We start from the raw sequence: 15,416 nt of genomic DNA, 5'->3' as shown, positions 1-15,416 counted from the left end.
CAAACCAGTAACTGAATCATAATCAACTCAATGATCTCATGTCTGTGCATTTTCTGCAGAAATGGGAATTAAAAAATGTTTATCTAGCTGATTCGCCAATTCATCACAAAAAATTGGAAACAATCAATTATTAAAATAATTGGTAGTTGCAGTCAATAATCACACTGGAAATTGTACACATTTTCAATTTAATCTTCCATTGATTGACATTAAATTGCTGCTTCCCATTGACATCCTCAGCATCGTCACATTTTCATCGTACACTGTACTTATACTCTCCATTTTAAAAGCATTGAAGTCTGACAGGTACACATTCTAATGTAAAAGACAGAAAATGTGGAATTTGGAGATTAGCCTGTTAAAATTAACATTATTAAAAGGAAAGCGGATATATTGCTGCAGTAGACCTTATGAACAAACAAGAACGTCACTCAAAGTGAGATGGAGATGGTTAAACTGTGGTACATGACATTTAAATGATCAAACAAATAAATATGTGAGTCAATCAAATGGAAACATCTGAATTTAATGTTTTATGACAGGGGAACAAACTAGTAATATACAGTTCTACAAACTCAAACATCAAAAATAAATGAAATAGAAACACTCCCCTTAAAATATATTGCAGCTGTGGCTAGGATCTCAGATAGTGAAAGAAGTACATTATTTACACTATCAAACAAACCAATCTGTAGGGGGGGCAGGGGGGGTGTACTTTAAAATTGTAAATAATAAACAGCACAGCCCACCCAGAACAATGTAAGGGAACATGACACAAAATGTCTTGTGTGCAAATTAAGTATGACTAACACTATTCATAACTCACATTTCAGGAAGTGAAGGACACCTCTACTTCATTTTTTTTTTTAAATGCTGTACAAAGAAAATACACATAAGAAAAACTTGGAGTGTGACCCTTTAGTTTCTTAACATAAAACGCATGTACATGTACACGAAGGCCGAATTAAGGCAACGTTTTTCCTAAATCCACTAACTTAAAATAGTTGAATTAGAGCTTCCAAGTTCCAACCACAAAGGAATTACAAAAATAGTAAGTGGCGTTATGAAGAAACGCTTACAAGCGGCCGCGCCCATGGAAAAATGTTGTCAAGCGTGTCACCATTACAGTATTATCTACCATGCACGAGGGCCATCACAGTTTTCTTTGCGAGTGAGCAGCTTTGCTTTTCCTCTTAATGTGCAAGTTTGCAAAAAAAAAAAATGTACCTAATGGTCCAAAAAACTGTAATTTTTAACATAGGCACACTGCACAGAAGCTTATCATAATCAAGGTGTGTGTGTGTGTGGGGGGGGGGGTTATTTGATACAGCAATTTTGATCAATATCTCACTTTGCAACCTCATAACCCATCAATTCTGACCCAAATCTATCACTACAAATTGGAATTTCTTTAAAGCTAAAAAAAAAAAAAAATAATTAAACTATGGTTTTGATCATCAACAATATAAATGTTGCAGAACAGTGTAACTATATACAGCGCAAATTTTAGTGTGAGTTTGAGAAAATCAATAATATGCATTAAGACACACAAACAGGACGGAATCATGTGTAAAGGAATCAGGATGCAGACGGTGTTCGGTATTCATTCAACCTGTGACTATCACAAAGTCGTTCTTTTGATCCTCACGCGTGTGCGGGCTTAGATTTGTAACGATGACTATTAGTCAAACTGATCAATTTGTGTGATAAGACTGACTAGTGTGTGGCTAAAACAGAAAAAAAGTACTTTTTAGTAGTATGTTAAACAACAAGAACAGCAAAGCTAGTGACAAAAAGGCCCTTTTCATGTTTAGTCATGTCGACGTTTCAGCCCTCAGATGTGCACGGTGCTCCTACCAATCAGCTGAGCCGTGTCGTCGTCCTCAACTTGCCGCTCTTCTTCTGTGTCATTGCTTTCCGAGTCTGTGTCCTCCTGGGGGGAATAGTAGTCTTCGTAACCCAGGACCGGGGAGTCGTCGTGAGCCGGCGAGACGATGCACTGAGCAGTGGTCACCGTAGTGGCGGAATACGCCCCCGAACCCCCGGAAGGGGAGCCCTGGTTGGATGCGCGGAGCAGCGGGGTACGCTCCGAGTCGGCCTCAGCCTCCGCCCCTTCTTCTTCTCCCCGGCCTCCGGGTTCCGACTCGGACTCGGACTCGGAGTGCTCAGGGTTGCTGCGGGTGACTCGTTGTTTGCATATGGGGCACGTCTTCTTGGTCTGGGTCAGCCACGGGTCCACACACTTGCAGTGGTACGCTGAAGAGAAATATTTCACTTTGAGCCAGCACTTAATTGACCTAAAATAATGATTAACCCCCCAAGATGTTTTATTTGATTTGTTATACAAAAAAAATGGATCTATCAAAAATAATTCAAGCATGTGGTAATCATTGTTTATCCAGTGACAGTCTATAAAATCAATTTAAAAAAAAATATATATATATATATACCGTGCGAACAGGGTAAAACCCGCAGTTTGTCTCCTTCTTCATACTCGTCTAAGCATATGGCACACACATCATAGTCATCACCTGGAATAAGAAAGAAAAAAGTATTCGATCTTTTATTAATTTATTTTAATTAAAAGGGAAATTTAATCCATACATTTTCTTTCGCAATATGTCTAAACATGGCATTCAGATGGATATTGCATTTGTGGAATATGAATTAAACAGCAAAATCCACCAGTTTTTATCTAGTTCTTGGGGCATCCATTTTGTTTCTTGCTGTCCACTGAAAATGGCATCGCAGTTACTCGGGGCTAAGGTAACGAACGATGATTGCTCACTTGTTTTATGAGTTTGGTCATGTGACATTCGCAAAACCGAGCTGTGGTTGGTCGCTAAGTAACTGTGACGTCATCTTCATTCGACAGCAAGTGGCAAAATGGCCGCCCCATGAGATTGATTAAAACGGGTGGATTTTGCTGCTTAATTTATATTCCACAAACACAATAAATACTGTATTCATCCGAATGCTGAGTTTAGACTAGTGGGAATGCATATTATAGTAAAGAACGTTTTTCGGTTTACTTCCTCTTTAAAACATACTTTTTTCTTTTTTTTTTACCTTTATTGAATTTATGAGTAGGAATCCGCTTCAGTTGTTCCTTGGACAAGCGGTTCTTCCTCAACCTTTTTCTGTGCTGTGCACAGCGTATAACCTGAAAAACAACATTTTACAGACGTTGTGAAAATGCAACCAGAAATGGGATGTGTTGTGTTCAGCAGGAGGATGGCAGGCAAAAGGTGTGTCTAAGGAATAATAATAATAATAATAATAATGCATTAGATTTATATAGCGCTTTTTTGGACACTCAAAGACGCTTCACAGTAGTTGCATTATTCATGCGCTCACACATTGACACTCTGGTGGCATTGCTGGGGCAGGCTGACAGAAGCGAGGCTGCCAGTGTGCGCCTACGGCCCCTCCAACCACCACCAAACATTCGCACCTTCCGTACACCAGTGTGAGTAGCACTGGAGTCAATGTGTGTGAAGTGCCTTGCCCAAGGACACAACGACAGATGACTTGGGGGGGAGCGGGGATCGAACAGCCGACCTTCTGGTTACTGAACGACCGTCTGGACACCCTGAGCCACGGCCGCCACGAATACCGACTTCATTATGTGTGGGATCAGCTAGCAGATAAAGAACTTCTAAGAGATGATACTCACCAAGATAATAAACATTACAAGGATGATCATGCCAACAACTCCGGTGAAGGGAATCAGGTAGTATGAAAGCGGGAAAGCAAATTCTGGCTTGAGAATCACATAGGCTCTGGAATTTAGAGTAATAAGGAATTAAAACCACACTGCATCAAGACCTCATAAAAAAACAGGCATTATTTTGTCTTTCAAATATGTGACCCCTGCCACTATATGTATTTTTACAATCTGTACCCTTGCTCTGGAATTATGAAACTCTTGAGGACTTGTGAGGCATAGTAGCTGGTAAACACTGAGGGGATGTCAATCTCCTCTGCGATAGTATCTAAAAGTACCACAAAAAAAGAAAGACTGAGAAATAATAAGCTTCTTCAATACAATAATCCTATCAACCCGTTAGCTACTTACCATTGCTGTAGTTCATATTGAGCAAAGAGTCCGAGTACATGTTGTGAACGATTGCAGCACTGTACCCAGCTTGCTGCGCATGCAGGACCTTTAAAGAGTGTCCCTCATGTTAATTAAAGAAAGAATCTCATGCCCGTACAACTAGAGCCATGACTGACCTTTCGATCAAAATTGCAATCATAGCGTCTGATGAGGGCTATGAATTTGGTGACGTTGGCGTCATAAAATGGTGGCAGTAGAGGAGGAGGGTCGATTGTTGCACAGGCATTAAGAGGACGGGACACTACCAAGACTCCCTATGAGATCAAGACAAATTTTATATTAAACACGGTGTTTTCCAAACATTATTGAACCAGACTACTTAATATTTTACGTTAAAAAACAAAAATGGTGGATACACACACACACACACATTTCCTCACCATGATTCCTTCCTTAGGAAGTGGCGATCCAAACAATGCCGGTAGATCCTCAAACAGCATAGTCATATTTCTATAATGCTGCAAAAACAAAACATAAGGTGATATCCAGGTGCTTTTGATGAATCATACACAGGCAAAAGTATGTGTGCTGATGCAGAACAGCATTACAGGTACTTACTGCATAGATATATGCATGTGTGGGCGAGGATGCCAAGCAGCAGAAAGTGATGGAAAGAAGAGTGAACCGCACTCCCATCCACCACATACTTTGCTGAACCATCCTTTGATAGTTGTACTAAAATGAGAGGAAAAAACATTAGGGAATACGTTCAAGAAAAAGAAAAAAGTTTAAAGATCAGTTTGGTTGTAACACTGTAATAAAATATTTGGGTGATTGTTTGAAATGGCAAGATAGGATCAAACAAAGGAAAACAAATTAACTTGCTTAAACTTTTATATTTTCGTTGTTATTTAATTATGCACATTTGTTAATATCAACATGTCACGTGATATTGTGTTTTGGAAGTGCAGTGCAGTGCTACCCACAAATTCACGTAGAGAAAAAAATAAATAAAAACAAACAAAATTAAAAAAAGAAAATAAGCCATGGCTTCTACTCGTCAGCCCTTCTTTCGGATGCCAATGTTGCAAAAGATGCGATGTGATCGATGTAACCTGTAATTATGTGTCCGAAAGGAAAAAATGAATACAACAATAAAACAAAAACTTCCGTTTCAACATTGAACTCGCCGGGTTGCAAGTTCTGCGTCCAAACTATAAAAATATTTTTTTTAAAAACAACAACATCCATTTCGTCTATTTTTACCCAAACACGGGAAGTGGTTAGCATTGTGGCTAGTTAGCTACTTACCTCGATAACTTGTTAATGTCGCGGCTCCGCTAAAATGGGTCCCAGTTTTCCCCTTTGTTTTTTCACATATCAATGTGTAAAATCAGTGTTACTCGATAATCCAGTAGCGGAGGTCTTGTCCGTGTACGGGAAAACTGCAGCCAAGGAGGATTAGCGCATAGCTGATGCGCGGTTTGTGTTATGGTAAATTGTTAGATAACAGTTAAATCCTCTACGCGACAAAGTAGCCTATGTCTACGATACAGCACGTAATAGTATACAATTGGGAGAATATATTAGGACGACTTGTTCATCTGTCGTAAAGATGAAAAGATTGCTCGGTTGTGGAAAGTTGCGATCACTTGCTACTTGGTTTGTTTGTTATTGCGGGTTCGCTTCTGCCTCGGCTCTTCTTTGTGCTAACATTACAAGTTGGGTCACGCAAGCAACGTGCACCGCAGCGCCACTAGCGGATATATGTGGAAACGGCAACTGTGATACTGAATCATCTTTTGTATTAAATTATATTTTGAAGTCAAAAATGAACTTTCAGGCCACATTTAAGGTATAATGTGCGTTGCGGTGCAAACACGACAGCTTGAATTATGAGCAGTTTCAATACCAGTCAGTGTTACAAAACCTTAAAGCTATTTGCCAATTAAAAACAAAACTTACACACTTTAAAGTGGTAGCAGGTGTGTACTGACTCCCATTTAACATAAGTTTGAATGTGATTGGTTAACTCTAAACACAGCCACATACCATTTTATAAGAGGGTGTGCACACTTGTGCAACCATTTTATGTCAGATGTTCCCCTCCTGAAAAAAATGTCCACTGAAACCAACCTACAAATTTACCCAACTGTTTTACGCTTACTTATTAAAATGACACTTGGTAAACAAACAGGTAATTCATTGAGTGGCCTGTTAGATCATTTAGGATATTTCAGCTACACATTCTTCCAAACAATCTGGTTAATCGTTACAGTACAGTGGAAAGCAGGATTGTCTGAGAATGTGTTTTCTTTTCACGGCCTATTATGTAAGCTAGCGTGACTTATATTATCTTCCAGACTGAGGATGCTCAACATATTTCTGCACTCAAGTCGTAAAAACGAGATGCAAGCCAATGCAAGGGCAGCACTTGGTTTTACAAAGATAATATTTAGTTTTTTTTGTTTGTTTTTGTTTTTTGCCACACAAATGGGTATTTTGTACAGTCACTACCTTTTTTTCCTGGTAATCCAAAAGAAAACAATTAAATCAAGCAAGCAGTGATGTTCAATGCCATATTTTACTCCATGTCAACAGTTTGAGCCATGTTAGAACACAGCAAAAAGCTACAGCAAGTTAATACAAGGATCATAATTGTGAAACGTTCTCCTCATGGCCTGCCTGGCTCGTATTCAATCCGACAGCGCTCATAGGAAATGAGACACGCAGCATCTAGAAGTTCAAAAGAGAAATAACATTTGATCTTTTATCAACAAGTACAAGTCCACGTTTTTGTGATTGTGAAGAGCAGCACTCACAGGAAGCCTTTTCCGCAACCCAGAGGTCCAAAGAATAGCTCTGTTGGTAGACAAACTTTTCTACAAACTCCTTTCAAGCTGGGGCAGGACCATGGAAAGGAGGCAGCCTCATTATCAACAACTGAAATCACACAGATGCTTCATATTTAAATAAATAAATAAATAAATAACAAATAGAAAGAGACGTGCACTTACCATTTAGCAGCAAGACAAACAAGAGGGTCCAAATCACCACACGGTAACAAGACATTGTCCTTTCTTGTGGATGTTGCTCCGAAATGAGGATTAGTCAGGGTTTGGCTGCGTTTTGTTTTAAGGGGAGGAACAACCGTAATAAGAAGCAGCAAACTGATCATTTGAGTGAATGAAAAGCATTCTTAGACAACATGCTTTTCCTAATCTAATTTAAAGAAACAAGACAACTGTGGCCATCTTGTGACGATGTCATGAGACAAAAATTACCAGATTGGCATACATATTTATATATATATATATATATATATATATATATATATATATATATATGAATCCATTAAACAGTATAAAAAGTATCACAAAGAAATAAAAGCTATTAAAGATTCCAGTTATTTTCCTCGGTTCAAAGATCACTGGCCTTTGGAGACAGTTTCATCGATGTTACATCAGCCGTCTCCAAAGGGAGCCCAACTTTGTTTTCAAGCCATCCATCACCTTTATTCTCCAGGCAGTGTCCAACACACTGGGGGCTAATTGCCTTCAAGAGGAGTGAAAACACAGTTGACTAATAGGCCCTAATGAGCACGTTGAAACTGTATCATGTGTGCAGGAAATAACGTGTCATCAAACAAACACAGTATCACTGTAATCAGCAAAGGTTCTTACTTTATTAAATGATTACATTCTTAACGGAAAATTGACTTCACATAGTTTTTCACTTTCATATGTAAAAACTCAAAATTGAGGTGCGTATTTAGGGTTTTTTAGTAAGTGTACTACTGAATGATTAGACTGTCACTCAGGCCTGTGTATGCAGAAAGCTATAAACAAAAACAAAAGAGCATAACCTCATCAGTTAGTTTCATTAAAATGTCGATTCCCCATCGCAGAGATTTTTGAGTGTGAGCAAAGCACAGATGATTACATATATTGATAATAATGTGACATGTCAGCAATTCAATTCAATTCTGGCCTGAACGGACCACCACTGTAAACTACTAGGGCCAACTTATTAACTAGCCATTGGCAATTTGACTTACCCTACTAACTATGCTTTCTATTTACATCAGTCTGTAATTCATTGCCTAAATACTTAATTCATGGTTGAGATATGAGCCAGTTATTTCTTTAACTTAACATTCATATCTGTCTGCAAAACCACCATGCATTGTATTGTATACGACAGTTGAAACGCGTATAGCGGTTAGCATAGCATCTAGCTTCTTTCCGCTCTTATCACGGTAGATAATAGCGGTGGATAGGGCGGGGGTCGCTGTCGTTGCCTGTAGCGGACATTGAGTTTAAGTAACTGTGTCCAATTCTCAGCAATTAGTCTTGTATTTGTATTTACCTGTATTAATTTTATTAGTCAACCCTAAACATTTCTTGTGTTATATGTGACCTCACTAGTTTAAACCCGACATTCTGATTATTATTACATTTGTGCAATATGAGTTATGAAGCAAAAAATCCAGCCGTTTTTATCCATCTTAGGTGGCGGCCATTTTGCCACTTGCACTTGCATGTTGCTCAGGTCTCAGGCAACGACCAATCACAGCTCACCAGTTTTTTTGTTTTTTTTTAAAGCTGAGCTGTGATTGGTTGTGACCTGAGAGCTGAGCAACATTGATGTCATCTTCAGTCGACAGTTAGTGGCAAAATGGCCGCCACCAGAATACCATATTTAGCCTTGCGGGGCTGCATAGAACATATTATTGTCAATAATTCTATTAATATAATTATATTTACTATATTTTGTTACTTATTATTGTATTATTTACTATTATTGTATCTTTTGTTTTGCCAAGTGGCTGGACTCCTAGTTAAGATTTTTTGAAAAAAATGTTAAATTGACCAAATTCTGATGTGAGGGATCAGCCCAAGGGCAGTGATATTTTCAGGGTTCTGGTAGGGCCACCACAATTTGGCCGCTGGTGGCCCGAAAAGGCTTAACGTGGCACAATTTTGCCTCACTAGTAACATGTACCTGTAGTTGTTCTTAAAGTGTGCTTTAGTTGTTTCATTACTATAACTACAGATATTCTGTATTTCCATCCACAGCCTGATTTGAGAAAATGTTATGATTTTGTGTGTTCCAAAAATGATTTGTGGCAAATATTGTGATGTAGTACATACTGGTGCACAGTAACCTAAAAATAGTGTAAAGCAAGCTCTCATGCAGGAAGGATGTGTGGAGGAAGCTTTGGGATTAAGGCACCATAGTAACAAGATTCCGGCCATGTGCCAGAATCGACAACGAACCAAGCCCACCTCGCGTAAGCTTAAAAAGACGTCTTTGCATAGGACATGTTAGGCGGAGCGGACGATACCACCACAGGTATGCCCAACCATGACAATATCTAGAAGCTACTGTAGTCTATTTAGCTTAGCTTAGCTTAGCTTTAGCTACTGCATTTAAATTGTTGAGCATTTCCTTTCAGTTTCTTTCAGAATGGAGAACAACGCGACGCTAACGTTCACCTTGACGGCGTACGCAACCCTGGAGAAGCACAAACACGTGTTCTTTTTTCTTTTCTTCTTGCTTTATGTTGCTACTATGTTCCTAAATGTACTGTTGGTCTCCGTCATTCACCAAAACAAACAGCTGCACCAGCCCATGAATATTTTTGCATGTATGTTATGTTTCAACGAGATCTACGGCAGCAGCTCGCTTTTGCTTCCTGTTATGAGCATCCTCCTGTCAAGGACGCACCAGATTAGCGTCAACGCGTGCATGAGTCAAGTCTACTTCCTGCACACCTACGCAACTGCGGAGTTTTCCATACTAGCTCTTATGAGTTACGACCGCTTTTACGCCATCTGTTACCCGCTGCACTACCACACCATCATGACCCCTTCAAAGGTCACCAAACTGATTGCAATTGTGGGCCTTCATCCATTCGTTGCATTTACTTGTTTTTTCAGTCTCACTCTGCAGCTGACTTTTTGTGGACGATTCATCCCGAAGCTATATTGTGTCAACATGGAGCTGGTCAAAAACGCATGTTTCATTCCACCCTATATAAGTACGGCCGGACTTGCGGTTTTATTAGTGTTTAACGCCCCTCAGCTAGTTATGATTTTTTTCTCCTATTGTCAAATTTTAAGAGTTACTAAAAAACTATCACAATCTTCTCAAGTTAAAACGCTTAAAACGTGCGTGCCGCATTTATGTTCCGTTTTCAATTTTACCATTGCCTCCTTGTTTGAAGTTGTCCAGAATAGGTTCGATATGAGTCATGTAGCGATCGAGGCGCGGATCTTCTTGTCAGTTTATTTCGCAATCATCCCACCAGTCACCAACCCGGTGCTGTATGGACTCGGAACCTACCTGGTTCGAGTCCATATTATAAAGTTGTGTGTTAAATACAAGATCCTACCAACAAAGATAACAAAAAAGGTGGATATACAAGCAGTAAATATTATGTAAAAAAAAAAAATAAAAAAAAAAAGAAGAAGAAGAAAACAGCCACTCTTTTACTCATCTTATGAATTGTATCCTGCCTTGTGTGATGATATTCGTGAGCTGCAGTTTCTTTTTTAATTAGTGATATAATTTTTTGCTCGGGTTTGATATTAATGTGTATACAATATGTCGGTCTCAGATGCGTTGTGGGATTTCTGTATTGCCTCAGGTTACCCTTACCTTGGGGTTTCTGTCTTTATTACATGTTAATGTGTGTATCTATGCATAACGTCTATTTTGTTTTATTGTTGTTTGCATTTTCTGATCTGAAATTTTTATTTTTTATTCTAGTTTGTTGTGTCACAAATCGACATGTGAGTTGTTAACTCATCGATATTTATTTCCTCAAGCCTGCCTCTCAACTGAAATAATGGCTTTCAGATATAACTCATGCATTCTTAATTTACTTTGTATTTATTGTATTAAACAATTCTTATTTTTTTTACCAATGTGAAAACTTTTATTTATGATACACTGGCCACTATATCTTAAATGTTTAGGTCAAAGAATAAATGTGTGATTAAAATTGCATTTTTCTCTAACTGTCTTCTTTGTATTTTTCAAATGGAATATTATGTGCATTAATGGATGATATTATACTTGTGATATGCTGCGGAGAAAGAGAGGAAAATTTACAACATAAAATCCCAACACACCTCAGTGTTTATGAGTATGATTTATGAAGTAAGGTCAAGCGACAGTGTCTGACAATGAGCATGTTGTGTACATACTGTGGTTGAAAATTAAGCAAATGTTACAAAATGTTACAAAATGTATCGCAGGGAGTTTTCATAATTATTTAACCAAACTGAATTATTCAATTTGCTTATATCACCTCAGTTCTAGTTTACTTCTAGGTTCATTTTGGCCATTTTAGTCTTGTTCACATCATAATAGCTGTTGCAAGCGTTTTTTCTTCTTCATATTTGTTACATCTTTTTTTTTTTTTTAAACCAGTAAATTATTATTTATTACGTAAGGGAGCTCCATGGCTACAAGTTGTCAGATGAAGACATCCAGTATGCTCATTAGCAGGTTATCCATCCCTTTGGAAGCAATTAGGAACCAGTCAATTAGGACAATAAGACCCGACACGACTGAATACACAACACCTGGATTATATGTTTGTATGATATTTACAATTTTATTTATTTCCTTTAACCTGTCTTTACAGCATGACTGATTTTCATTCCATGTACAGCACTTTGTATGTTTTGAAGTGCTTTATAAATAAAGTTTTTAACACAGGTTAACATTGATTAATCTCGGGTCAAGAAGGAAATGATAACTATTATTTTAGTACTCATATTAAGGGGTATTAGTGCTGAACAGCTACAGTGTTTGTGAGTTAAATTTGTGGCTATTTTTTATTTATTCCCACCGAGTTTGAACGAAAGTGATATTGATTTTATATTATTTTTTAAAGAGGAAGTAAACCCCCCAAAAATATTTTCATTAATATTTTCTATGCAGCCCCACTATTCTAAACACAGTATTTTGATAGATGTTGCGCTTGTGGAATATAAATAAAGCAGTAAAATCATGTTTTTTTTGTTTTTTTTTTAAATTCATCTCAGGGGGCGGCCATTTTGCCACTTGCTATTGACTAAAAACGACATCACAGCTGCTCAGGTATCGGGTAATAACCAATTCACAACTCAGCTTGCAAATGTCACATGACCAAACTCAGACAATAGGTTGTTAAGAGTCCTGAGTTGTGAAGTCATTTTCAGGGCACGTTCATAAATACGCTCGGAAGTCCGTGCGCTACACTAAGAGTGCGTGTGTTCGAAGAGGCAAAGTGTATACCACTCCCATTAATTTCCGAACGCACCAGTGTATTATGTTAGCAAGACTCAACTCAGCTCAGTAGTAATCAATTCACTAGCCCACACAGCTAGCTAGCCTAACAACAACACCACTTTAAGAAAAAACGCACACACAAAAACGCAAGCTTGCGGTGGAAAAAAAGGTTCTCTTGAGAAGTATGAATGGTCAACAACAACAACATTTATATCTTCTGTCAGGCAATAACCCTCGCATCTTGCTAGTATTTGCTGTGTTGACAGCAAGTGGCAAAATGGCCGCCACCCTGAGATGGATAAAAACGGGTGGATTTTGTTGCTTAGTTCATATTCTAAAAATCCAATATTAATCAGAATGCCAGGTTTAGACTAGTATGAGCACTAAACATATTGTTTAAAAAAAATAAATAAAATAAAAAGTTTGATTTTGTGTTCGATTAATTTGTGGCGAATGTTGTGATTTATCAGATACAACGCTGGTGTATATCAATGAATCAAGAACAGTGTAAATCAGGTGCGAATGCAGAACCTATCAAGGGAGCTCATGGAATGTAACCATAGTAACAGGAATTCGACCATGTGCCAGAATCCCCCGAACAGCTAGCCAAGCCCACCTGGAGTAAGCTTAAAAAGACGTCCTTGCACAGGACATGTTAGGTGGAGGCGGATGACACGTTCACAGGTACCTAACCGCGAGTCATGACAATATCGACGTTACTGCAGTCTACTTGTACTACATTATCACCATTTCTCTTTTAAGTTTCTTTCAGGATGGAGAACACCACGACGCTAACGTTCACCTTGACGGCGTACGCAACCCTGGAGAAGCACAAACACGTGTTCTTTTTTCTTTTCTTCTTGCTTTATGTTGCTACTATGTTCCTAAATGTACTGTTGGTCGCCGTCATTCGCCAAAACAAACAGCTGCACCAGCCCATGAATATTTTTGCATGTATGTTATGTTTCAATGAGATCTACGGCAGCAGCTCGCTATTGCTTCCGGTTATGAGCGTACTCCTGTCAAAGACACACGAGATTAGCGTCAATGTGTGCATGAGTCAAGTCTACTTCCTGCACACGTACGCAACTTCGGAGTTTTGTATATTAGCTCTTCTGGCTTACGACCGTTTTGTCGCCATCTGTTACCCGCTGCACTACCACAGCATCATGACCCCTTCAAAGGTCACCAAACTGATTGCAGTTGTGGGTCTTTATCCATTCGTTGCATTTGCGTGTTTTTTCAGTCTCACTCTGCAGCTGAGTTTTTGTGGACGAGTCATCCCGAAGCTGTATTGTGTCAACATGGAATTGGTCAAAAACGCATGTTCAAATGCGTCCCATATAAATATCGTTGGGCTTTTGCTTCTTGGGTTGATGGTCTTACCTCAACTGATGATGATTGTTCTCGCCTTTGCGCAGATATTAAGAGTTACGAAGAAATTATCAAAAGATTCAAAAGCGACTGCTCTGAAAACATGCGTGCCTCATTTATGTTCCGTTTTCAATTTTGGCATTGCCTCTTTATTTGAAGTTGTCCAGAATAGGTTCAATATGAGTCATACAGCGATTGAGGCGCGGATCTTCTTGTCAGTTTATTTCGCAATCATCCCACCAGTCACCAACCCGGTGCTGTATGGACTCGGAACCTATCTTGTTCGAGTCCATATTATGAAGTTGTGTGTTAAATACAAGATCCTACCAACAAAGACGGCAAATAGGGTAATTACTACGTAGACTTTTGCTTCTAACATGCGGTAATTTTTTTGTTAAAAAAAAAAAGAAGTCAAAACAACCACTTTATATTAGATACTTTATATTCATGAATTGCGGTTTCTTTCGTGCTACAATTTGTTTCTACAATTGCATTTATTTGTGTTTGTGAAATGTGAAGGTGTAACTTTCAATTTCAAATACAGAATTGATCATCGAGTTGCAGATTGCAGCAGAGCATCCCACCGCTGTTATGTTGACAAAATAACTGAGCAATTTGACTGTGCTATTCGTACACAATGACAAAAAGATTTGATGGCGCTGGTCATATTGACTTTTGAGAGACGTGCTAAGGATTTTGAGAATCAGGAAGAACCATTATTTTTTTTGCTATTTATACTTATTGTTTTGCAAATTTCATTTCTGATCTGAGAAATGAGGAAAACTGTAAGCAGTGTATAAATATCATATTTACCAACGTGAAAATGTCTGTGGATAATTATGTTCATGATTCTGAATAATGAGTGATTAAAATTGCTTTTGGTCTTCTTCATTTGTGCCTTTCATAAATTAATGACCTTAAACTTGTGTTATGCTGCAAATAAAGAATTACATGATATTATAAATACATGATAATAAATGATATAAATATTATATCGTAGATAAATATTAAACTTAACAAAATAAAAATAAAAAGATTTTCATTATTGAATTTTAACACAATATATGTTTACATCACTCCAATTAGAATTTACCTGTGGGTGATTTGGGCTTTTTTTTTTTTTAATAGTGTTGTTCACATCACGTTAGTTGTTACAAGTGTAGTTTTCCATATTTTTTACCAATAGATATCCTCCCACTTTAAGTTATTTATGCGAGCTCCATAAGTAGTCAGACGATAACATACAGTATGTTCATTAGCAGGTTTCCATCCCTTTGGAAGCAATTAGGAGCCAGTAAATTAGGACAATGAGACCCTACCTGACTGAATATTTTTGTATAAGGATACATAATAATAATAATGATGATGTAACAATTGATAATGGTGCATGTATTCTTTATCCTCTGCTCCTCGGCTCTGTCATGGTATCATCATCTGTATTAAACTGCTCCCACATGGCCCACCAGAAGGACAGTGTCTGTTGCAGTGATGTTAAAAAAATAAAAATCTTTTCAATTATGTCATTATTTTATGTTTTTAATGAAGTACTATATTAGAGAGTGCTATTTTTTATATATAAAAAAATAAAATAAAAATAAATGTTGAATTGATGGCACTTTCCATTCATTTCAATGGGGAACGATGACCAATTTTTTTTAGGTCAAAGTACAATTATAAATAAATAATTGATAAATCA

At 37.9% G+C, this 15,416-nt stretch overlaps 3 protein-coding genes across 3 annotated transcripts; 2 read left to right on the top strand and 1 right to left on the bottom strand.

Moving 5' to 3' along the window:
• Nucleotides 1-171: 171 nt before the first annotated feature.
• On the bottom strand, nt 172-5,765 carry rnf167 (ring finger protein 167). The gene is made up of 10 exons (XM_077547235.1): nt 5,372-5,765; nt 4,679-4,795; nt 4,501-4,578; nt 4,237-4,374; nt 4,079-4,166; nt 3,905-3,995; nt 3,677-3,782; nt 3,070-3,163; nt 2,451-2,531; nt 172-2,256 (listed from the first exon to the last, which is right to left on the bottom strand). The coding sequence occupies exons 2-10, from the start codon at nt 4,778-4,780 to the stop codon at nt 1,835-1,837; spliced, it is 1,200 nt and encodes a 399-aa protein (XP_077403361.1). The 5' UTR covers nt 4,781-4,795; nt 5,372-5,765; the 3' UTR covers nt 172-1,834.
• A 3,501-nt stretch (nt 5,766-9,266) lies between these two features.
• Nucleotides 9,267-10,534, top strand: LOC144036347 (olfactory receptor 52Z1P-like). The gene is made up of 2 exons (XM_077546906.1): nt 9,267-9,415; nt 9,519-10,534. Exons 1-2 carry the CDS (start codon nt 9,385-9,387, stop codon nt 10,505-10,507), a joined length of 1,020 nt encoding a protein of 339 aa, XP_077403032.1. The 5' UTR covers nt 9,267-9,384; the 3' UTR covers nt 10,508-10,534.
• A 2,585-nt stretch (nt 10,535-13,119) lies between these two features.
• On the top strand, nt 13,120-14,082 carry LOC144036514 (olfactory receptor 52K2-like). The gene has a single exon (XM_077547216.1). It carries the CDS (start codon nt 13,120-13,122, stop codon nt 14,080-14,082), a length of 963 nt encoding a protein of 320 aa, XP_077403342.1.
• Nucleotides 14,083-15,416: the final 1,334 nt, after the last annotated feature.

Source organism: Vanacampus margaritifer, chromosome 16 (genome assembly GCF_051991255.1).
Source record: "Vanacampus margaritifer isolate UIUO_Vmar chromosome 16, RoL_Vmar_1.0, whole genome shotgun sequence".
Classification (NCBI taxonomy): Eukaryota; Metazoa; Chordata; class Actinopteri; order Syngnathiformes; family Syngnathidae; genus Vanacampus; species Vanacampus margaritifer.
This window is presented reverse-complemented; position numbering and strand designations above follow the sequence as displayed.

Excerpts from the sequence above, each read along its gene's own strand:
- rnf167 (XM_077547235.1), bottom strand. The coding sequence starts at position 4,780 with ATGGTTCAGCAAAGTATGTGGTGGATGGGAGTGCGGTTCACTCTTCTT. Across the intron at positions 3,996-4,078 it reads CAATATGAACTACAGCAATG|ATACTATCGCAGAGGAGATT; the intron begins GTAAGTAGCTAA and ends TGGTACTTTTAG. Across the intron at positions 3,783-3,904 it reads TTCATAATTCCAGAGCAAGG|AGCCTATGTGATTCTCAAGC; the intron begins GTACAGATTGTA and ends TCTAAATTCCAG.
- LOC144036347 (XM_077546906.1), top strand. The coding sequence starts at position 9,385 with ATGTTAGGCGGAGCGGACGATACCACCACAG. Across the intron at positions 9,416-9,518 it reads AGCGGACGATACCACCACAG|TTTCTTTCAGAATGGAGAAC; the intron begins GTATGCCCAACC and ends ATTTCCTTTCAG.
- LOC144036514 (XM_077547216.1), top strand. The coding sequence starts at position 13,120 with ATGGAGAACACCACGACGCTAACGTTCACCTTGACGGCGTACGCAACC.